Source organism: Drosophila gunungcola, unplaced genomic scaffold (genome assembly GCF_025200985.1).
Source record: "Drosophila gunungcola strain Sukarami unplaced genomic scaffold, Dgunungcola_SK_2 000157F, whole genome shotgun sequence".
Taxonomy (NCBI): Eukaryota; Metazoa; Arthropoda; class Insecta; order Diptera; family Drosophilidae; genus Drosophila; species Drosophila gunungcola.
The window spans coordinates 112,250-129,481 of NW_026453318.1; the positions used below are offsets into that span (position 1 = coordinate 112,250).

General features: G+C 40.8%; 2 protein-coding genes across 3 annotated transcripts in view; both read left to right on the forward strand.

Annotated features, from left to right (window-relative positions):
* The window catches only part of LOC128265801 (uncharacterized), a 58,360-nt gene that overhangs the window by 19,368 nt on the left and 21,760 nt on the right, over positions 1 to 17,232 (forward strand). The window lies entirely within an intron of this gene.
* On the forward strand, positions 3,981 to 9,087 carry LOC128265799 (uncharacterized). Of its 2 annotated transcripts, none has more exons than XM_053002015.1 (4): positions 3,981 to 4,209; positions 6,127 to 6,623; positions 7,505 to 7,642; positions 7,913 to 9,087. In XM_053002015.1, exons 1-4 carry the CDS (start codon positions 4,068 to 4,070, stop codon positions 8,480 to 8,482), a joined length of 1,347 nt encoding a protein of 448 aa, XP_052857975.1. In that variant the 5' UTR covers positions 3,981 to 4,067; the 3' UTR covers positions 8,483 to 9,087. The 2 variants fall into 2 exon arrangements, with proteins under 2 accessions (XP_052857975.1, XP_052857976.1); XM_053002016.1 differs by lacking the exon at positions 3,981 to 4,209 and adding an exon at positions 5,871 to 6,045.

Here is a 17,232-nt window from a genome sequence, read left to right on the forward strand (position 1 = left end):
CGGCGCACGCGACACTTGTTGACACATTGAAGCGGCGGCAGCGCTGCCCACATTCGCATTATTGTTGTTATTGTTGTTATTGTTGTTCTTGTTGGCACGCGATAAAGTTGGCGCTCGCATTCGCGCATTCGAGTTCGCAGCTCGGCTCGCGCTCCATCAATTAGTCATAGAGCGGAATGGGCATGGAAATTGGAATGGGTATGGGTATGGGTCATGTGGGGCAGTGAGTCTATCTGAAGCTCTATGCTAATTACAGATCGACCAGCGACAAGTGATAAGCGGCGACTTCAATTATGTGTAGCCACGCATTAATATTAATAACGGCGATAATAATTTGGCAAAAGGCGAACGCATTAACTGTGCGATTTGTTGGCATCAAGGTATCAGAGTATCAGACTATCATAATACTCTAAATACCAGTGTATCACAGTATCTGAGTATCACAGTATCAGAGTATCAGGGTGTCGCTCGTGAATTATCGATTGTTTGCCTTGGGTGTACTGATACTGATAATGAACGGCAATTACAGCGAAATTCGCAATTGGCCGAGGGTCTTTTGTATGGAGGGCTTGCCAACGTCACAGAACATGACACCTACGTCAGCGTATTAGGTGTTAGGAGCCCCAAATGCCAATTGCTAAATTTAGCGCCAGCTGCCAAGCCGGACTGAGCCGATTGGGTTAATTGGCTGCGATGGTGGGGGATAAATGGTAAAAATAATCTTTCATGGCCTGAGTCGAAGGACCTAGTTACCAGCAACCTTGCAAGACATTTCCTAACATTTAATTATGTGTTTGATTTCTTTATTTATTTGTATTATGCTTATCTATGGTTATCTTAATGGCAAGAATAATGGAGATGTAGCAAGCTGCCCAACACAACTGTTATAGTTTCAAATGTAAATGTTATTCATAGTTAAATTTATCTTTATCAGCTAATGGCAAAACTAAAATGGATCTTTTCAAGTGTACAAGTTTCTCTGTTTTTTTATTCTTAGTTTTTATAAAGAATTGAAGCTCTACCAAGGAATTGAAACGTAAATTAAAAGCTATTAATATTAAAATATAAATCTCTTTGTTTTGCTTTTCTAGATCTAGTTTTAAAATAATAAGTTTTATTCTTACATGCGTACAAGGTTTTTTTTTATATCTTTTAAAGAATTAAAGATTTAAAAAAAAAGACGAATATTTTAAAAGCTATTAGTATTCGGATTTTTTTTTTAACTCATAGTACTATATTGCTTTCGTGGGACCAGCTAAGAATTAAAGAACTTGTAATTATTAATAACATTTTTAATTTGCATACATAAGTGTAAATTAATATACCAATTTGTTTAATTAATGCCTTTCAATTATATTTATTTCTGTTCTGTCAATCACTAATTTTACAACTGAATATAAATTTTTTTACCCACAAGGAGCTCAAGAATTTATCTTTATAAACAGCTACAAGATACAAGCCCCACTAATATTTTGTTGATTGATCTAGTAAGCCAATTGTGCGCGGTACTATACTATAGAGCGACCTCCAGCCGAAGAACTGCTGGTGAGTCAGCCCATTCATGGATATCCATCGATGGTGGTGGATATATGGGTATCTGGGTATCTGGGTGTCTGGTTCTTTTTGGGTATCTGGTGTGGCGGGGCGCCAGTCTTGATTATTCATTCATGGAACGGCATTAGTCAACACCCACCGAAGACAATTGGCTGCGACTGCGAGGTGAATTCCCTGGCCGACGACGCCTCAAAGTTCAACCTCTGACGACGCGTGGCGATAAGAGTTCAGTGGAAAAGTTCGATCAATTACTGTTAACCGAGTAGTGAATCAAAACTTTTAGTGCCCACCACCCCCCGCTTCAAAGTAATAAGCCCCCCAATTGGACCACAGTGGGCCAAAAAGGCAACAAAAGGCCCACCAACCCACCAACCCACCAATCGGTCTAACCCTTTTGGGCACAGCTTTGCCAGCTCCTGTCCGATGTCATCCCACTGTGACTGTTAAAAGTTTTCCACGCGACCTTATCGCTATCGGTTCCAAGCCAAAGTAAAAAACGCGTCATTCATGGACTCAAGACCCTCGATAAAATATTAGGCACAAATTTTGGGGAAGGCGTCAGCAAGTCATGCACTGATATTCAAGCATGCAACCGATCACAACACGAGGGATGAGTGTTGTTTGGGTGCCAGTTCCGTGGGGGCAAAGATCACTCCGGTTCGGGGATGGTGATATCACGCAACAGGTATCTGGAAATTGGCCAGGTGCCGGTTTGGGGAGACTCCCAGAGGATCCGATGATCGTAAATCTTGTCGAGATACTGGAGCACCGGCCAAGAAACTGGACTATAAAGCTATCGCATGGGCCATGGACGAGTCCATTCGCATTTCGATGGCCAACTAAAAAGACAAAGTGCGTCAGTTGGCATTGCTTTGGGCAAATGATCTAATTTCCGATCAAATGGAAAGTTTCCGAGTGAAATGCGTGCCAGAGAATCAGAACGTGACTGGCCTTGGTCGAGTGTTGAAAGTTGAATGGATTGACAGCAATGTTTTTAATATCTATCCCTAGTGTCACCCAATTTTTATAGATTTTACGTGATAAATTTTGTTTTTTGACCAAATGATTAAGTGTGATGTAAGAGTTAAGAAACAAGAAGAATAAAATCAGAGTTCATAAATTTATATGTAATATAAGCTGTATAAAATATATATTCTTAGTTTGGACTCACTTAAACATAAGTAAGTAGGGGTAAGTAAAAAGTATGTTATTTGTGATATACAAAATTAATTTCAAATTAATTTCAAAACTATCAACTAAAGCTTTTCCGATTCTCCAATAGCATGTGTGTTTTCAAACGTCCATTCAGAACTGCTTTTTGTTCAAGTCAACCTGTTTTGAGCGCTTAGACCGTTATCACCACTTCCATCGCATGTGGATTTGTGTGGGTCCACTAATCGGGGATCGTGGAGAAGGTGGCATCCATGTGGCACATGAGGATGATCGACCCAGAGATCTCTCCATTGTCGCGCCCAAGATTTCCCATGGCCTCTCGGCCACAGCCGAAAAAATCCCCCGTGTTGAAAAACATGATTTTTGAACTCGGTCCGCAATCAATGCAATTAATTTCGCATTGCCATGCCCATCACCACCACCACCACCACCACTGACCAGAGGCGGGGAGGGGGAGTTGTGTTGTGTTGTGTTGTGTTGTGATGTGTTGTGTTGTGACGCAAACAAAAACCTCAATGGCAGGCAACGACGAACTGAAGGTGTACATAATGAGACACATGTACGCACACCACTTTGCTTCCAAGAAAAATCCCCCTGGCAAAGAGTTGTGTGGGAGCCACTGGCGGAGGGTGGTGGTGGCCCAATCCCAATCCAAGTCCCAGTCCCAGTCCCAGTCCCAGTCCCAGTCCCAGTCCCAGTCCCAGTCCCAGTCCCAACCAACACCTAACGGACTTCCAACTACACATACGTAATTGATGAAAAGTAAATACGATGTGCAAATATAAAAATAAATAACTCAGTTACGGAGGGCGGGGGGAGCTTTGCCCAACTCTGCCGCTCTGCCGCTCTGTCCGCTCTGTCCACTGCTCGGGCAATCATCGAATCGAATCAAATCCAATAATAATTATAAGCGTGGCGCGCACTTCTGACTCCCATTTCGATTCCTATTCCGATTCCGATTGCGATTCTTTCGCACGACGGCACTTCGTTGACTTCATTGACGTTCACGCCGGCGTCGACTGCGACTGCGACTGCGACGGCGTCGGCGACAGCGCTGCTCCGACTGGGAGATAGCAGGAGCAGAAGCGGCACTAAAAGCAGAGGAGCTCCATGGCTCCATGGCTCCGTTGCTCCAGCGGCGACTGAGGCAGCGACGGCGACTGCGACTGGGACTGCCCCACAGGCGGCCGGCGATTTTCGTATAAATATAAAATTATGCGACGGCCCGAGACCATGAATCAGTTTCGCTTAGACACACGCCAATGCTAATTGTCCCGGCACACACCACCCGCGACACAAGCACACACACACTTTACAACTAACTTGAACTAACGCAGCGAATGCGAGACAGTCGGAGCCTGTTCTCTGCAGTGAACATTAACATATCACCGTACTTCAGTATTAATCCTGACCCCACACAGTATTCCCCGATGGACGGTGCCAAAATAGAACGTGATCCAGCCCCGAAAATGCAACATCACAGTAAGTAGGGGGTGCAAAGTCTGACACTTTTGTTTGTGTTTGTTTGTTTTTGTGGGACAAACAATTAGATCACCGCTTTCCCAGAACCCCAAAAAAAAAAACAAAAAACAAAAAAAGAAACAGATAACTTTCCCTGTCTTTCGCCATTGTCTATATAAAAAGATGATTTGCTAGCTGGCCTGGCTACCCCATTACGGAATAACTTCGATCGGTTCCCATGATTAATGCTGCGTGTGTGTGTGTGTACTAGTGTACTAGTGTACTAGGGTACTAGGGTACTAGTGTACTAGTGTGTCATCTGGGTCTTGGGTGAATCCCCCCTTTCCGGACGGCAAGTGATCGAACTGTTCATAACCGACTTCGATGCTAATGCCAAATGCTAGTGGCTAATAAAGTGGAAGGTGGGGGGGGGGTGCGATTGCCGCCAAAAGAAGTTCAATTTAAGCTCTGATAGTAGAGGAAAAATTAGAGCCAAAAATAGCGATTAAAGTTCGATTAACTACAAATCAATTTGAGTTCCAGCACTTCAAATTATTGCTGCCACACATATTTATGGCTCTGATAACTCCCGTCCGCATTTGATTCACCATCACGCTAAAAATCCCTCACATGACCACGCCAATCGCTCGCGTGCAATCCTCTCCAGCTGCGATCTAATCTGGCCATCAGCGATCAGCTCACATGAGTTCAAGTTTGAGTTCGAGTTCCTGCCTCCACTTTCGCTGGCCCAAAAAAAAAAAAAAAAAAAAAATATAGAGATCGTAAAACAGGCACTATCACAAGGGTATTAATCATCATGAAGTCCAGAATGAGAACCAGAACCAGAACTTTCCAATATCTCGAATACCGGCCAATTAGTGCTTATGGCCTTGGCCAGCTGATCGTCCGTCGAACGACAACGACAACGACAACGACAACGACAACGACAACGACAGCAATAACAACAACTAGGCTGGGCAGCACGTGCCTTATCGAAGTCGGCAGAGCAGTCGGCTGAGCAGCGGGCAGAGCAGCTGGCAGTTGGCAGTTGGCACAGTGCAGTCGTCGAAGCGTTATCAAGTCGCTGACCTACGGCAACAACGACTTCGGCGATTGGTCGAGAGCGTTCAGCCGCTCAGCTGAATGGCTAAATAACTGAGTGGGAATTTGGATTATTCAAAGAGTTGGCTACTGGCTGCGGACTACGTCAGCACATTGTGCCGCAGACTCCGCCGACGTCTGGCACTCGTCTGGTCGTCTGGTGGCGCAAAAAAAAACCCAAATGCCTATGAGTAATATTTCTGGTGAAATTCAGCCAAAAGTGGCTGATTGAGAGAAAGAGAGTGAGAGTGAGAGTGATGTTGAGAGAGAGAGAGAGAGATGAAAGCGATTGTGAGTTCGATGTCGATTTCGATTTCGAGAGCATGACAAATGCTCAAAATAATGTCAAAAACAAAAAATTGCTCAGGCTGCTGTAATTGCACTCATACTCATACTCACAATTACTCTCTCGCTCGATCGATTGGCATTCCCAGATTGAGACACTGAGACACCAAAGAATGAGTCGAAATGATCGGAGTGACGACGACGACGACGACGACGACGACGACGGAGTGCGTGAGCGACGGACGGCTTAAAATTTTCGAACGCCGCTGCAGCGGCAGTCACTTAGCCAGCAGCCGTCGAGCCGGAGAGACCGCGTAGTTAGCCAGCCAGCCAGCCAGCCAGCTAGCCAAGTTAGCCAAGTTAGCCAAGTTAGCAGTTAGCTAGTGTTAGTTAGTTAGTTAGTTAGCTAGTGAGTGAGTGTGCGTGCCTGTTAGCCACCTACCGGATCAATGCCAGCCCTCACCTTAAACGGTACGCCCGGGATTGCCATCATGGTCATCATGGCCTCCTCCCTCCTGACTAACGCATTTTCCTCTCTGCCTTTCCTTGCAGTCAGCACAGAGAGCCCAAGCAGCAGTAGCAGTCAACGCACACAGTGGAGCTGCCACAGCCTTCGGCTGCTGCTGGCCATCATGATCCTGGCCGTTGTGCTGCCACACACACAGGCACGCCATCTGGCTCTGGACTATGCCTACGATGAGTCCTCATCCTCGTCCTCATCTTCATCGTCCTCGGCGGGCGATGTCCTGCCCGTGTTCAACTTCGATCCCTATCACGGCCTGTCCGAGAGTTTCGGCGAGGGCAGCTACGACAGCGATCTCAGTCTGAGCGAGAGCAGCTACGAGGAGATCGCCCAGGCCACCATGCGGGCTGCCAGGAAGGAGTTGCGCCGCCAGCGGACGCGGCACGCCCGCAGCCACAATCTGCGCCTCTTCGCCGGCAGCAGGCCGGAGATCCCGGAGTGGGAGAACCCCTGCGGGGGCACCTACACGCCGGACGAGAGCCTCAGCGACAGCAGTGCCAGCCAGGGACGCGTGATCAAGCGCAAGGTAATTACAGCTATTAAATGAAACAAAAATATCAACCAAAGCTAGTCATAAACTGCGAGGGAAATGCATAAATACTTAAACATTTTATGGATAATTATAACAAAAATTGATCAATAGTGCTTACAGACTTAGAAATTTAAACTTTGAAATTGCAATTATTAAAGGGTTAACTTTTCTCCAAATTATGAACAAATTTATCAATTAACAACCAATTTTTTGATAACTATTCTCCATTTGGACTGACAGGCTTTAAAAAATGAAACAAAATGAATAGTAATAAAAAGTGATTATAAACATGGGAATTCAAGCAGAAGAACTAGAATTGCATTCAAAGTGGGATTTTCTTAAAAAAAAATTTTTAACAAAATGTAAAAACTTCATTTGGATAGACATGTTAACTAATTAATTAATTACTATTAATTACAATTGTTTTTAATTACAATTATAACTGGTAGGATTTCCTTTTTGTAAAAATGATAACAAAATGTATAAATGCAAGACAAAACTCCATTTTCTTTAAAAGCCATGACAATCCAATTAAGATATAAACAAAATGCGATGGTGGTTGGTTTTATAGCTATACAACAAGTAAAATCAAAGAGAAAGAACACAAAGATGCATTACTCATCGTTAAATTGTTTGAGTTATAGAATTTTAACTTAAAGCTTAACTTTTCTTTGGTTTTCTTTTTCTTAAAGTGATTTTTACTATAAATGCCAGAGCATTTACACTTTTTAGGTCAAAATTAAATACAAATAGCAGGGGGTGGACTCTATAGCCTTGATATGGCTACTTAACCAGTTAAGTTAAGGAGAAAGAATATTTTGTCACTCCGCGGAGATGCATTACTCATCGATGCCCCTGCCCCTTACTCTTTGCAGCACCTCGAAAACCTGCGGAACATCACGATGAGCGAGTACCAAGACATTACCCACCGCGCCACGCTGGAGTACGGCAACCACCAGCACTTTCAGCGCGAGTACAAGTTCCTGCCGAACATGACGAAGCCCACGAGTGCGGTAAGTGTTAAATCTTGACTGATGAGCTGCGAACTGAGTCTGAGTTTGCAACTGAGGCTGAGGCTGAAACTGAGGATGAGGCTGATTCTGAGACAGAAGCGGACCTGCTCCGCCCTGGGCGGCACAGACCAGTTTCGCCATGTCCGGGCCCGCCTCATTTGCATGCCCTTCCCAGAGCATCAGAGCACCAGAGCATCAGAGCACCAGAAACTAAAACAAAAACCCAAGCCAAGCCAAGCAAACAAACTAAGTAGCCTCTTTACTTTACAGGTGAAGCTCAAGACCTGGTACCGCCACATGCAGACCTTCGTGGGCAGCTTCTCGTATCTGGGACGGGCGCAGTACAAGTTCCGCAAGGACCAGCAGAAGAGCCTCAACGAGGCCGTGACCAAGGAGCTGCACGACCTGCTGGTCAGCGCCCGCTACATGCTCTGCGAGATCGAGTCGACCATCAATGCCTCCTATCCGAACAGCAATGGGGCCAAACTGAGCCGCGTGAGTCGCCAGGCGATGGAGGAGCGGCTGAACTTCCACACGCCGGCCAACGGCTCGGCGGAGGCGGACCAGCGGGACCTGAAGGTCAGCAAGGAGCTGTACTTCCAGTATCTGGACAATGTGTGGAAGACCCTGCACCGGGCGCTGCGGCGGCCCAAGCGTAACAGCGGTGAGCGGCGCCATTTGGCGGTGGCGGCGGGAGCGGCAGGAGCGGCAGGAGCGGCCCACGGAGGAGCGTCAGCGAGCGGCCTGCGGGCGGGTAGCTCCGAAATGCTCGACCTGGGCTCCAGCTCCAGCTCCGCCTCCAATGGAGCCGGCGTCAATTCGGCGTCCGCTGAATGCTGAATGCTGAGTGCTGAGTGCTGAGCCAGCCAAACACATGAAGATCACGCCCTTCCAGTATTAACAGCTTCCGAGCTCCACAGCTTTTCCAGCTTCCAAGCCAAATAGAGGACCACCCGGACTAAATGAACGGGCCAGAACGAAGAATTTTTGTCGAATGCCATTTAGACACGTACTATAGTATTTATTTATTTATTGAGTATTTAGTATTGAGTATTAGAGCGCCTTCCATTCCAGTTGCCAAACTAAAACCATTTCCCATCTCGACTATTTATTTCCCATTTAGCATGTATGTATGCCCTATTTTTTTTTTGTCCACCCCCTATATGTGTAGTAATTTATTTATTTATTTATATCCATATTGTATTTATATAAAAAAAATATTTATTTGTGAACGGCGGCAAAAGTGCGCCAAGAAAAAGCCAACAAAAACCCAGACATAAACAAAAAAATGCTTAAATCTACTGTGATTTATTTTAAGTACTTTTTTTGAATAGTTCTTAGTGAATGTGAAGAAAAACGAACGATTGTGAATGAAAACGAAGCGAAGTATTGTACAGACATTCTTGAGCTTAGTTTTTAAGTATGTGCAAAATAAACAAAAGAAAGACAAACAGAACTGTATACTAATTTGGTGGGTGTAACGGAGGGATTTTATAATATTGTGAAATATAAGTTGACAAAATCGGACATGTCGTCACTTGTTCATGTTGCCGAGGTATGCTTGTACATACTTCCGATCGAAAGCAGCTTATCGGCATAGTATTTTCATTATCTACTCATTTATAACTTAATGGGGCCCTCCTAAAATTGACTCTCTTTTAGGTATTTCAAATAGGTGTATGTATACAGACGATATTTTTAAAATTAACGACGCATTGCTGAAAATGTTGAATTGAATTTAAAATTGTGTTTAATACACACAATATTGCTATAAAATATGAAATCATAATATTAAATACAAAGCATAAATTACATGATTTAATATTAAAAATTTAAATTATTGTGGAAAATATTAGATTTAAAATAGTTCCCATTTGATTTAAATGCATTTTATTTGATTTAAATATGTTTTAAATTTAAACTAAATATTCAGATATTTAATTCAAATCAGAAAATAGTCAAATGAAATATTAAAATTTTGTGCAATGTTTTCATTTTTAAAAATAAAAACCTGAATGAATTAAATTCAAGTGGAAAATATTTATATTGAATACAAGATATTTGGGTACACTACGTTTTTTTTTACAATGTTAATTTTTATTTATAAAATAGATATATTCTCTTCTATTTGTGATAGATAAATAAATGTTTTAAAAGTTATTATAATGCGTATTTATGTATACCTAATAAAAAGGTTACCATTTTCAGCAAGTAGATCACACTTCCGATTATTATTAGGTTTTCCTTGATTGATTTTGGTTCGTTTAGAGGTATTATCATTAAAACCTCTTCGCGGGCCAAAAGCCTTATTCCCAACGATTGTAGATTGATAGCCACGCCGTTTCACGAGAGCCCTCGACACTTCCGATCGGAAGCTGCCTATCGGGCATTTATATTGGCCATATCTGCGCCTTTATGGCCAATTCGCTCGGCACTTACGACACTCGCCGTCCGCTTGCCCGATTGAGTCCGTTTAACCCAAATAAAAGCTATTTTTTTATTGGTGCTACTTGAAGTCGCCAAGAGGCGTAGGATCAGATTGGTTTCCGTTTGCACTCCACGGAGGAATCAACACGTCCGCTGCCCGCATTCTTCGACGAGGGCGCGCACCTTATCGCGTTATTCATGCCCGCGGCATTCGATGAATGCAGTCCGCGGTCAGATAATTAATAATTATTGGACGGCCGTTGGCCAGTCATATAGCCACATAGCCGCATTGTCTGGTTTGCTAACTGGCTAACTGTGGCTGTCGTTGCCGTAGGTCGCACTGCAATCGCATGCCAGTGCTTTTTCCGCCGCCCCCGCTTGTTAATTCAGTACATTACTCATACGACGCGTGGCCGCTGTCACATACATTCGAACGCCCCCTGGCGGCCACTATGCGGAAGCTGTCTATTATAGTTTATCTTTTTACATGCAACGAGCTTTTGTCAGTCAGCATGTGTCGCTACATCACAGATGTCATGTGTAAACACAAGTTCCCAAAAGTATGCAACAGTCGTATAATTTACTAATTTAAATAAATTATATTGAGCTTTATTACAACAAAAAGAGAAACCCAGAAAAATATTAAAAAAACAAATAACTAACTCACTAAAGTGTTTTTTGGCTTTTTGTAGATTTGTAACTTGGCCAATATAAAACGCACAGACATAAAATATTCTGTTTTGTGGAGCTGCGGAAATATACCATCAATTCCCGGTCGATTTAAATAAAAAATTTGTTTGACCGATGCTCGAAGTTTTTTTTTAGATGTTTGAAACAAAATTATTATTATTTTGTAAAACGTGATTTTTATGTCCAAATTTCTGACTTTTTTGTAAGGGGGTACATCATCATTTTTTGCAGAAATTTGAAAATCTGAAAAAATTTTAACTGTGAATGCCATTCGATTGGAAATTTTATTGCGAATTCAACGGTGTATGACATTCCAACATTTGACCATTATTTCCCAGGGTTTTGACACAAAAACCAAGTTTTTAATGTGTTTTTTGGGAGTTTTGGCGATTTTTTCAAACGGAATTATTTCTGAAGAGTATTTTTGTTGTAACTTTGCCAAAATAAGACCCAAAATCAAAAGAGTTGCTATTTTGAATAGCTGGCAACCTATGCCATCCATCCCTGATCGATTGAAAACAATTAATTAAGTGTTGACAAAATAACCGAATTTTGAAAAACGTGATTTTTATGTCCAAAATCTGACTTTTTTGTAAGGGGGTACATCATCATTTTTTGCAGAAATTTGAAAATCTGAAAAAATTTTAACTGTGAATGCCATTCGATTGGAAATTTTATTGCGAATTCAACGGTGTATGACATTCCAACATTTGACCATTATTTCCCAGGGTTTTGACACAAAAACCAAGTTTTTAATGTGTTTTTTGGGAGTTTTGGCGATTTTTCAAACAGAATTATTTCTGAAGAGTATTTTTGTTGTAACTTTGCCAAAATAAGACCCAAAATCAAAAGAGTTGCTATTTTGAACAGCTGGCAACCTATGCCATCCATCCCTGAGCGAATGAAAACAATTAATTTAGTTTTGACTAAAAAACCGAATTTTGAATAACGCGTTTTGAAAAGTGTATTTATGTCCAAATTTCTGACTTTTTTGTAAGGGGGTACATCATCATTTTTTGCAGAAATTTGAAAATCTGAAAAAATTTTAACTGTTAATGCCAGTCGATTGGAAATTTTATTGCGAATTCAACGGTGTATGACATTCCAACATTTGACCATTATTTCCCAGGGTTTTGACACAAAAACCAAGTTTTTAATGTGCTTTTTGGGAGATTTGGCGATTTTTCAAACAAAATTGTTTCTGAGGAGAATTTGTTTTGTAACTTTGCCAAAATAAGACCCAAAGTCAAAAGAGTTGCTATTTTGAACAGCTGGCAACCTATGCCATCCATCCCTGAGCGATTGAAAACAATTAATTTAGTTTTGACAAAAAAACAGAATTTTGAAAAACGCGTTTTGAAAAATTTATTAATGTCCAAATTTCTGACTTTTTTGTAAGGGGGTACATCATCATTTTTTGCAGAAATTTGAAAATCTGAAAAAATTTGAACTGTGAATGCCATTCGATTGGAAATTTTATTGCGAATTCAACGGTGTATGACATTCCAACATTTGACCATTATTTCCCAGGGTTTTGACACAAAAACCAAGTTTTTAATGTGTTTTTTGGGAGTTTTGGCGATTTTTCAAACAGAATTATTTCTGAAGAGTATTTTTGTTGTAACTTTGCCAAAATAAGACCCAAAATCAAAAGAGTTGCTATTTTGAACAGCTGGCAACCTATGCCATCCATCCCTGAGCGATTGAAAACAATTAATTTAGTTTTGACAAAAAAACCGAATTTTGAAAAACGCGTTTTGAAAAATTTATTTATGTCCAAATTTCTGACTTTTTTGTAAGGGGGTACATCATCATTTTTTGCAGAAATTTGAAAATCTGAAAAAATTTGAACTGTGAATGCCATTCGATTGGAAATTTTATTGCGAATTCAACGGTGTATGACATTCCAACATTTGACCATTATTTCCCAGGGTTTTGACACAAAAACCAAGTTTTTAATGTGTTTTTTGGGAGTTTTGGCGATTTTTCAAACAGAATTATTTCTGAAGAGTATTTTTGTTGTAACTTTGCCAAAATAAGACCCAAAATCAAAAGAGTTGCTATTTTGAACAGCTGGCAACCTATGCCATCCATCCCTGAGCGATTGAAAACAATTAATTTAGTTTTGACAAAAAAACCGAATTTTGAAAAAAACGCGTTTTGAAAAATTTATTTATGTCCAAATTTCTGACTTTTTTGTAAGGGGGTACATCATCATTTTTTGCAGAAATTTGAAAATCTGAAAAAATTTGAACTGTGAATGCCATTCGATTGGAAATTTTATTGCGAATTCAACGGTGTATGACATTCCAACATTTGACCATTATTTCCCAGGGTTTTGACACAAAAACCAAGTTTTTAATGTGTTTTTTGGGAGTTTTGGCGATTTTTCAAACAGAATTATTTCTGAAGAGTATTTTTGTTGTAACTTTGCCAAAATAAGACCCAAAATCAAAAGAGTTGCTATTTTGAACAGCTGGCAACCTGTGCCATCCATCCCTGATCGATTGAAAACAATTAATTTAGTTTTGACAAAAAAACCGAATTTTGAAAAACGCGTTTTGAAAAATTTATTTATGTCCAAATTTCTGACTTTTTTGTAAGGGGGTACATCATCATTTTTTGCAGAAATTTGAAAATCTGAAAAAATTTGAACTGTGAATGCCATTCGATTGGAAATTTTATTGCGAATTCAACGGTGTATGACATTCCAACATTTGACCATTATTTCCCAGGGTTTTGACACAAAAACCAAGTTTTTAATGTGTTTTTTGGGAGTTTTGGCGATTTTTCAAACAGAATTATTTCTGAAGAGTATTTTTGTTGTAACTTTGCCAAAATAAGACCCAAAATCAAAAGAGTTGCTATTTTGAACAGCTGGCAACCTATGCCATCCATCCCTGAGCGATTGAAAACAATTAATTTAGTTTTGACAAAAAAACCGAATTTTGAAAAAACGCGTTTTGAAAAATTTATTTATGTCCAAATTTCTGACTTTTTTGTAAGGGGGTACATCATCATTTTTTGCAGAAATTTGAAAATCTGAATAAATTTTAACTGTAAATGCCATTCGATTGGAAATTTTATTGCAAATTCAACGGTGTATGACATTCCAGCATTTGACCATTATTTCCCAGGGTTTTGACACAAAAACCAAGTTTTTAATGTGCTTTTTGGGAGCTTTGGCGATTTTTCAAACATAATTATTTCAAAAGAGTATTTTTGTTGTAACTTTGCCAAAATAAGACCCAAAGTCAAAAGAGTTGCTATTTTGAACAGCTGGCAACCTATGCCATCCATCCCTGATCGATTGAAAACAATTAATTAAGTGTTGACAAAATAACCGAATTTTGAAAAACGTGATTTTTATGTCCAAATCTGACTTTTTTGTAAGGGGGTACATCATCATTTTTTGCAGAAATTTGAAAATCTGAAAAAATTTTAACTGTGAATGCCATTCGATTGGAAATTTTATTGCGAATTCAACGGTGTATGACATTCCAGTATTTGACCATTATTTCCCAGGGTTTTGACACAAAAACCAAGTTTTTAATGTGTTTTTTGGGATTGTTGGCGAAATGTATATTATTGTGGCCTAAAATATTGAAATTTTTGGAGGAAAGTTAGAATTTTTGTTTGAAAAGTCTGGGTCAAATGTATTTGAACAAATTCCAAATTTTTGTGTTCCCTAGTGTTTATAGCAAAAATGTAAAATTAAAAGTTGTAATTTCTACATTTTCCGTAATAGCGCCCCCTGGATGCAACTGTATTGCTGCAAATACAGGCTCTTTATAGCACGAGCCTTTCAATTTACGTTCAATCAGTTTGAATTGCTTTGGTTGAACGTGACGCTCTGTAACGCTCTGCCATGGAATTCCCCTATTTGCGTTCAAGTAAAAAATAAGTCTTTGTGTGGGGAGCGTGTTATTTTGGCGCGTCAGGAGTTAAGGACGCTTTTCCTACTGGTTTCGCCAGTAAGCCCGGCTTAAACCCCTCCTTGCGTGAAGAAGGGAAGTCCGGGTAAGTTGCTGGGCCAAATCAACCACATGATGCGATGACAACGAGTTCTCATTGTCAGCATTCAAGCGCAAAGTGTTCGCAAATCGCCCATTAATAATTTGAATTAACTTTTGTTGCCTAGCCAAACACTCGGCGGGTCGACACAAAAAAAAAAAAAAAACACACACACACACACACTGGGATACGCGAACACCCACAATCACGCACACACACACACAGAGGACGCATTAAATTCAATTAACAAGACATTGTAAATATTGTCACACCTTTCACAAAAGTCAACACGAGGCCAACACTCGAAACTGTCGTTGTTGCCACTTTATTCCTTGTGCATGCTGTGCTGCCGTTGTTTGCATATGGATAGAGCGGGCCAAAGGGGCGGGGCTGTGGGTGACCTACACAGCAAAAAAAAAATGGGTCACAATAGAACAACATGAATAATTAAAGTGGCAGCGAAATATGTACATTTCCCAAAAATAAACTCATGTATCTCAATGTTCCCCGCATTTTTAATGAAACGAAGGGTAAGCTCGACTATAAATGAGTTGATTAGGAATGATATAAAGGTTTAAACTAATAATGAAAAGATAAATAAGGTTAATAAATAAATCTAAAAACAATTGAAATATAAACACTGTAAATTTCTAAAGCAACACAAAAACCTACAGAATAGTACAATTACTAAAGTATTTGTTTAAAAAATAATTTAAAAATCTGTCAACGCTGTAGAATTTATAGAATATATTTTTACAAACTTTATCTTTTCAACTTTGAGAAAAAAAGGACTAACATAAGTTGATATTTTATTTTAGTTTAAAGAATTAGGCAAATACTTTCTCTCGGTGTATTTAGACTGGTAAGCAGCCGGGTAATGGATCAATTCCCGCCTTGACAACTTGCCAATTTTTGATTCCAGGTGCTAAGGTTAGAGGTCAAACGGCAATGGGGTTTTACGTACGTGAGCTGAGCCCAGACTTTTCCCCAATTTTTCCAATTCGGCAGCCAAGTGTGTGCGTAATTGTGTCTATTTGATATGTTTGGCTTGTCTGCCACTGCGAATGCCACCCATTTCGATGATTGTCGCGGCAATGGTGTGAAAGTGGATTAGCGGCTGGAGGGTGCATTTAAAAGCACAAGCCCAAGCCCAAACTCGAACTCAAACTCAAACTCAAACTCGCCCCAGAAAATGCGATACACTGGAAGGGGGATGCTTGACCTACATAGCAGGAGGTGCAGAGGGCTCTTCGTTTTAAGAGCCCCACAATCTCCAATCCAGCACCACCCACACACCATCCCGCATCCACCATCCACGATCCAGCACCCATGTAATTACGGAGCTCTAGGCGACCGACTGGGGGCCACTGGCGCCATTAACCCTAACGAGGCGGCGTCACTTTAATGAATATCTGGTTAATGAATATTTTATAGAAAAATGTGCAATGTTCGCAAGGCCGCAGATAGTCGTACCTGTCGTGTCGTGTCGTGTCGTGTCTGGACTGGACTGGACTGGTCAGCCCTGCTGTTTATTTGAGTGTGTGTGTTCTAAGCGAGTTTTACTTTGTAGAGTACCTCCCTTTTGGCATCCCTTTTTTATCCCACTCAATAAAAATTGCAGCGCATAGCAAAAGGGTCACGTAGTTTAATTTTGCTTACTCCGTGAATGAGTGCAATTGAAATGAATAGAAATGTGAAAGCTGAGCATGGGCGACCGACTGACGATGCCTGAAATATTTGCCAAGTGCCAGCGAAAGGGTTTTGCAGCGCATTTGCATGCCCCGGCAGCACAATATTAGTTCCCCAGATCCCCCTTCATTTCCTCCTTCCATCCTTCCTTCGATTTCCGATTTCAAGGTGACAGTATCCCGAGTAGCAGTAGCAATGGCAGTAGCAGCCACAAAAAGCATCTGAAGGGGTCTTAAGACCCCAACACATTTAAATTAGATGGGGCAATTAAGCTGCCAAGTGTCGGAGCTGGCACTCACTAGCTGATATATATTTTTACCTTAATGGAACCGTGACACACTTCTGTTGCACATTTTCATTTTCATTTTTATTTGTCTTTGTAATTGTGTGTGTGTGTGTTTTTTTTTTTTTTTTTTTTTTTTTTGGTTTTAATGCCAGGCAAACTACAAAAGTTGCCCTGACAGCTGAACTTTTTTGCTCATTTCTTTCTTACCTACAACTAGCGCGCAAGCCTGGTGAATTATTAAAAAAGGGACTAAATGTGAGGTAATCTATACGTAGCAGCAGCAAAAAAAAACAGCGTTTTCCCGTTGTTCCCACTGATGATGTGCCGCTTTTCCGACTTTCTGACATTCTGCCAGCCAGTAACTCCGATATCAGTTCTGTCCAGTTCGCCTCTGGCCCGAATATTCATTGTAATTGGTATCGTGTGCATTAAAGCTAATTACTTCTTCAATGCTTGTTGAAATAGGGATTTTTCGCAGGTGCCC

Bases quoted from the DNA above. Each gene is read 5' to 3' on its own strand.
- LOC128265799 (XM_053002015.1), top strand. From the start codon at position 4,068: ATGCGAGACAGTCGGAGCCTGTTCTCTGCAGTGAACATTAACATATCA. The intron at 4,210-6,126 runs GTAAGTAGGGGG...CTTTCCTTGCAG, and splicing joins CCCGAAAATGCAACATCACA to TCAGCACAGAGAGCCCAAGC. The intron at 6,624-7,504 runs GTAATTACAGCT...TACTCTTTGCAG, and splicing joins GACGCGTGATCAAGCGCAAG to CACCTCGAAAACCTGCGGAA.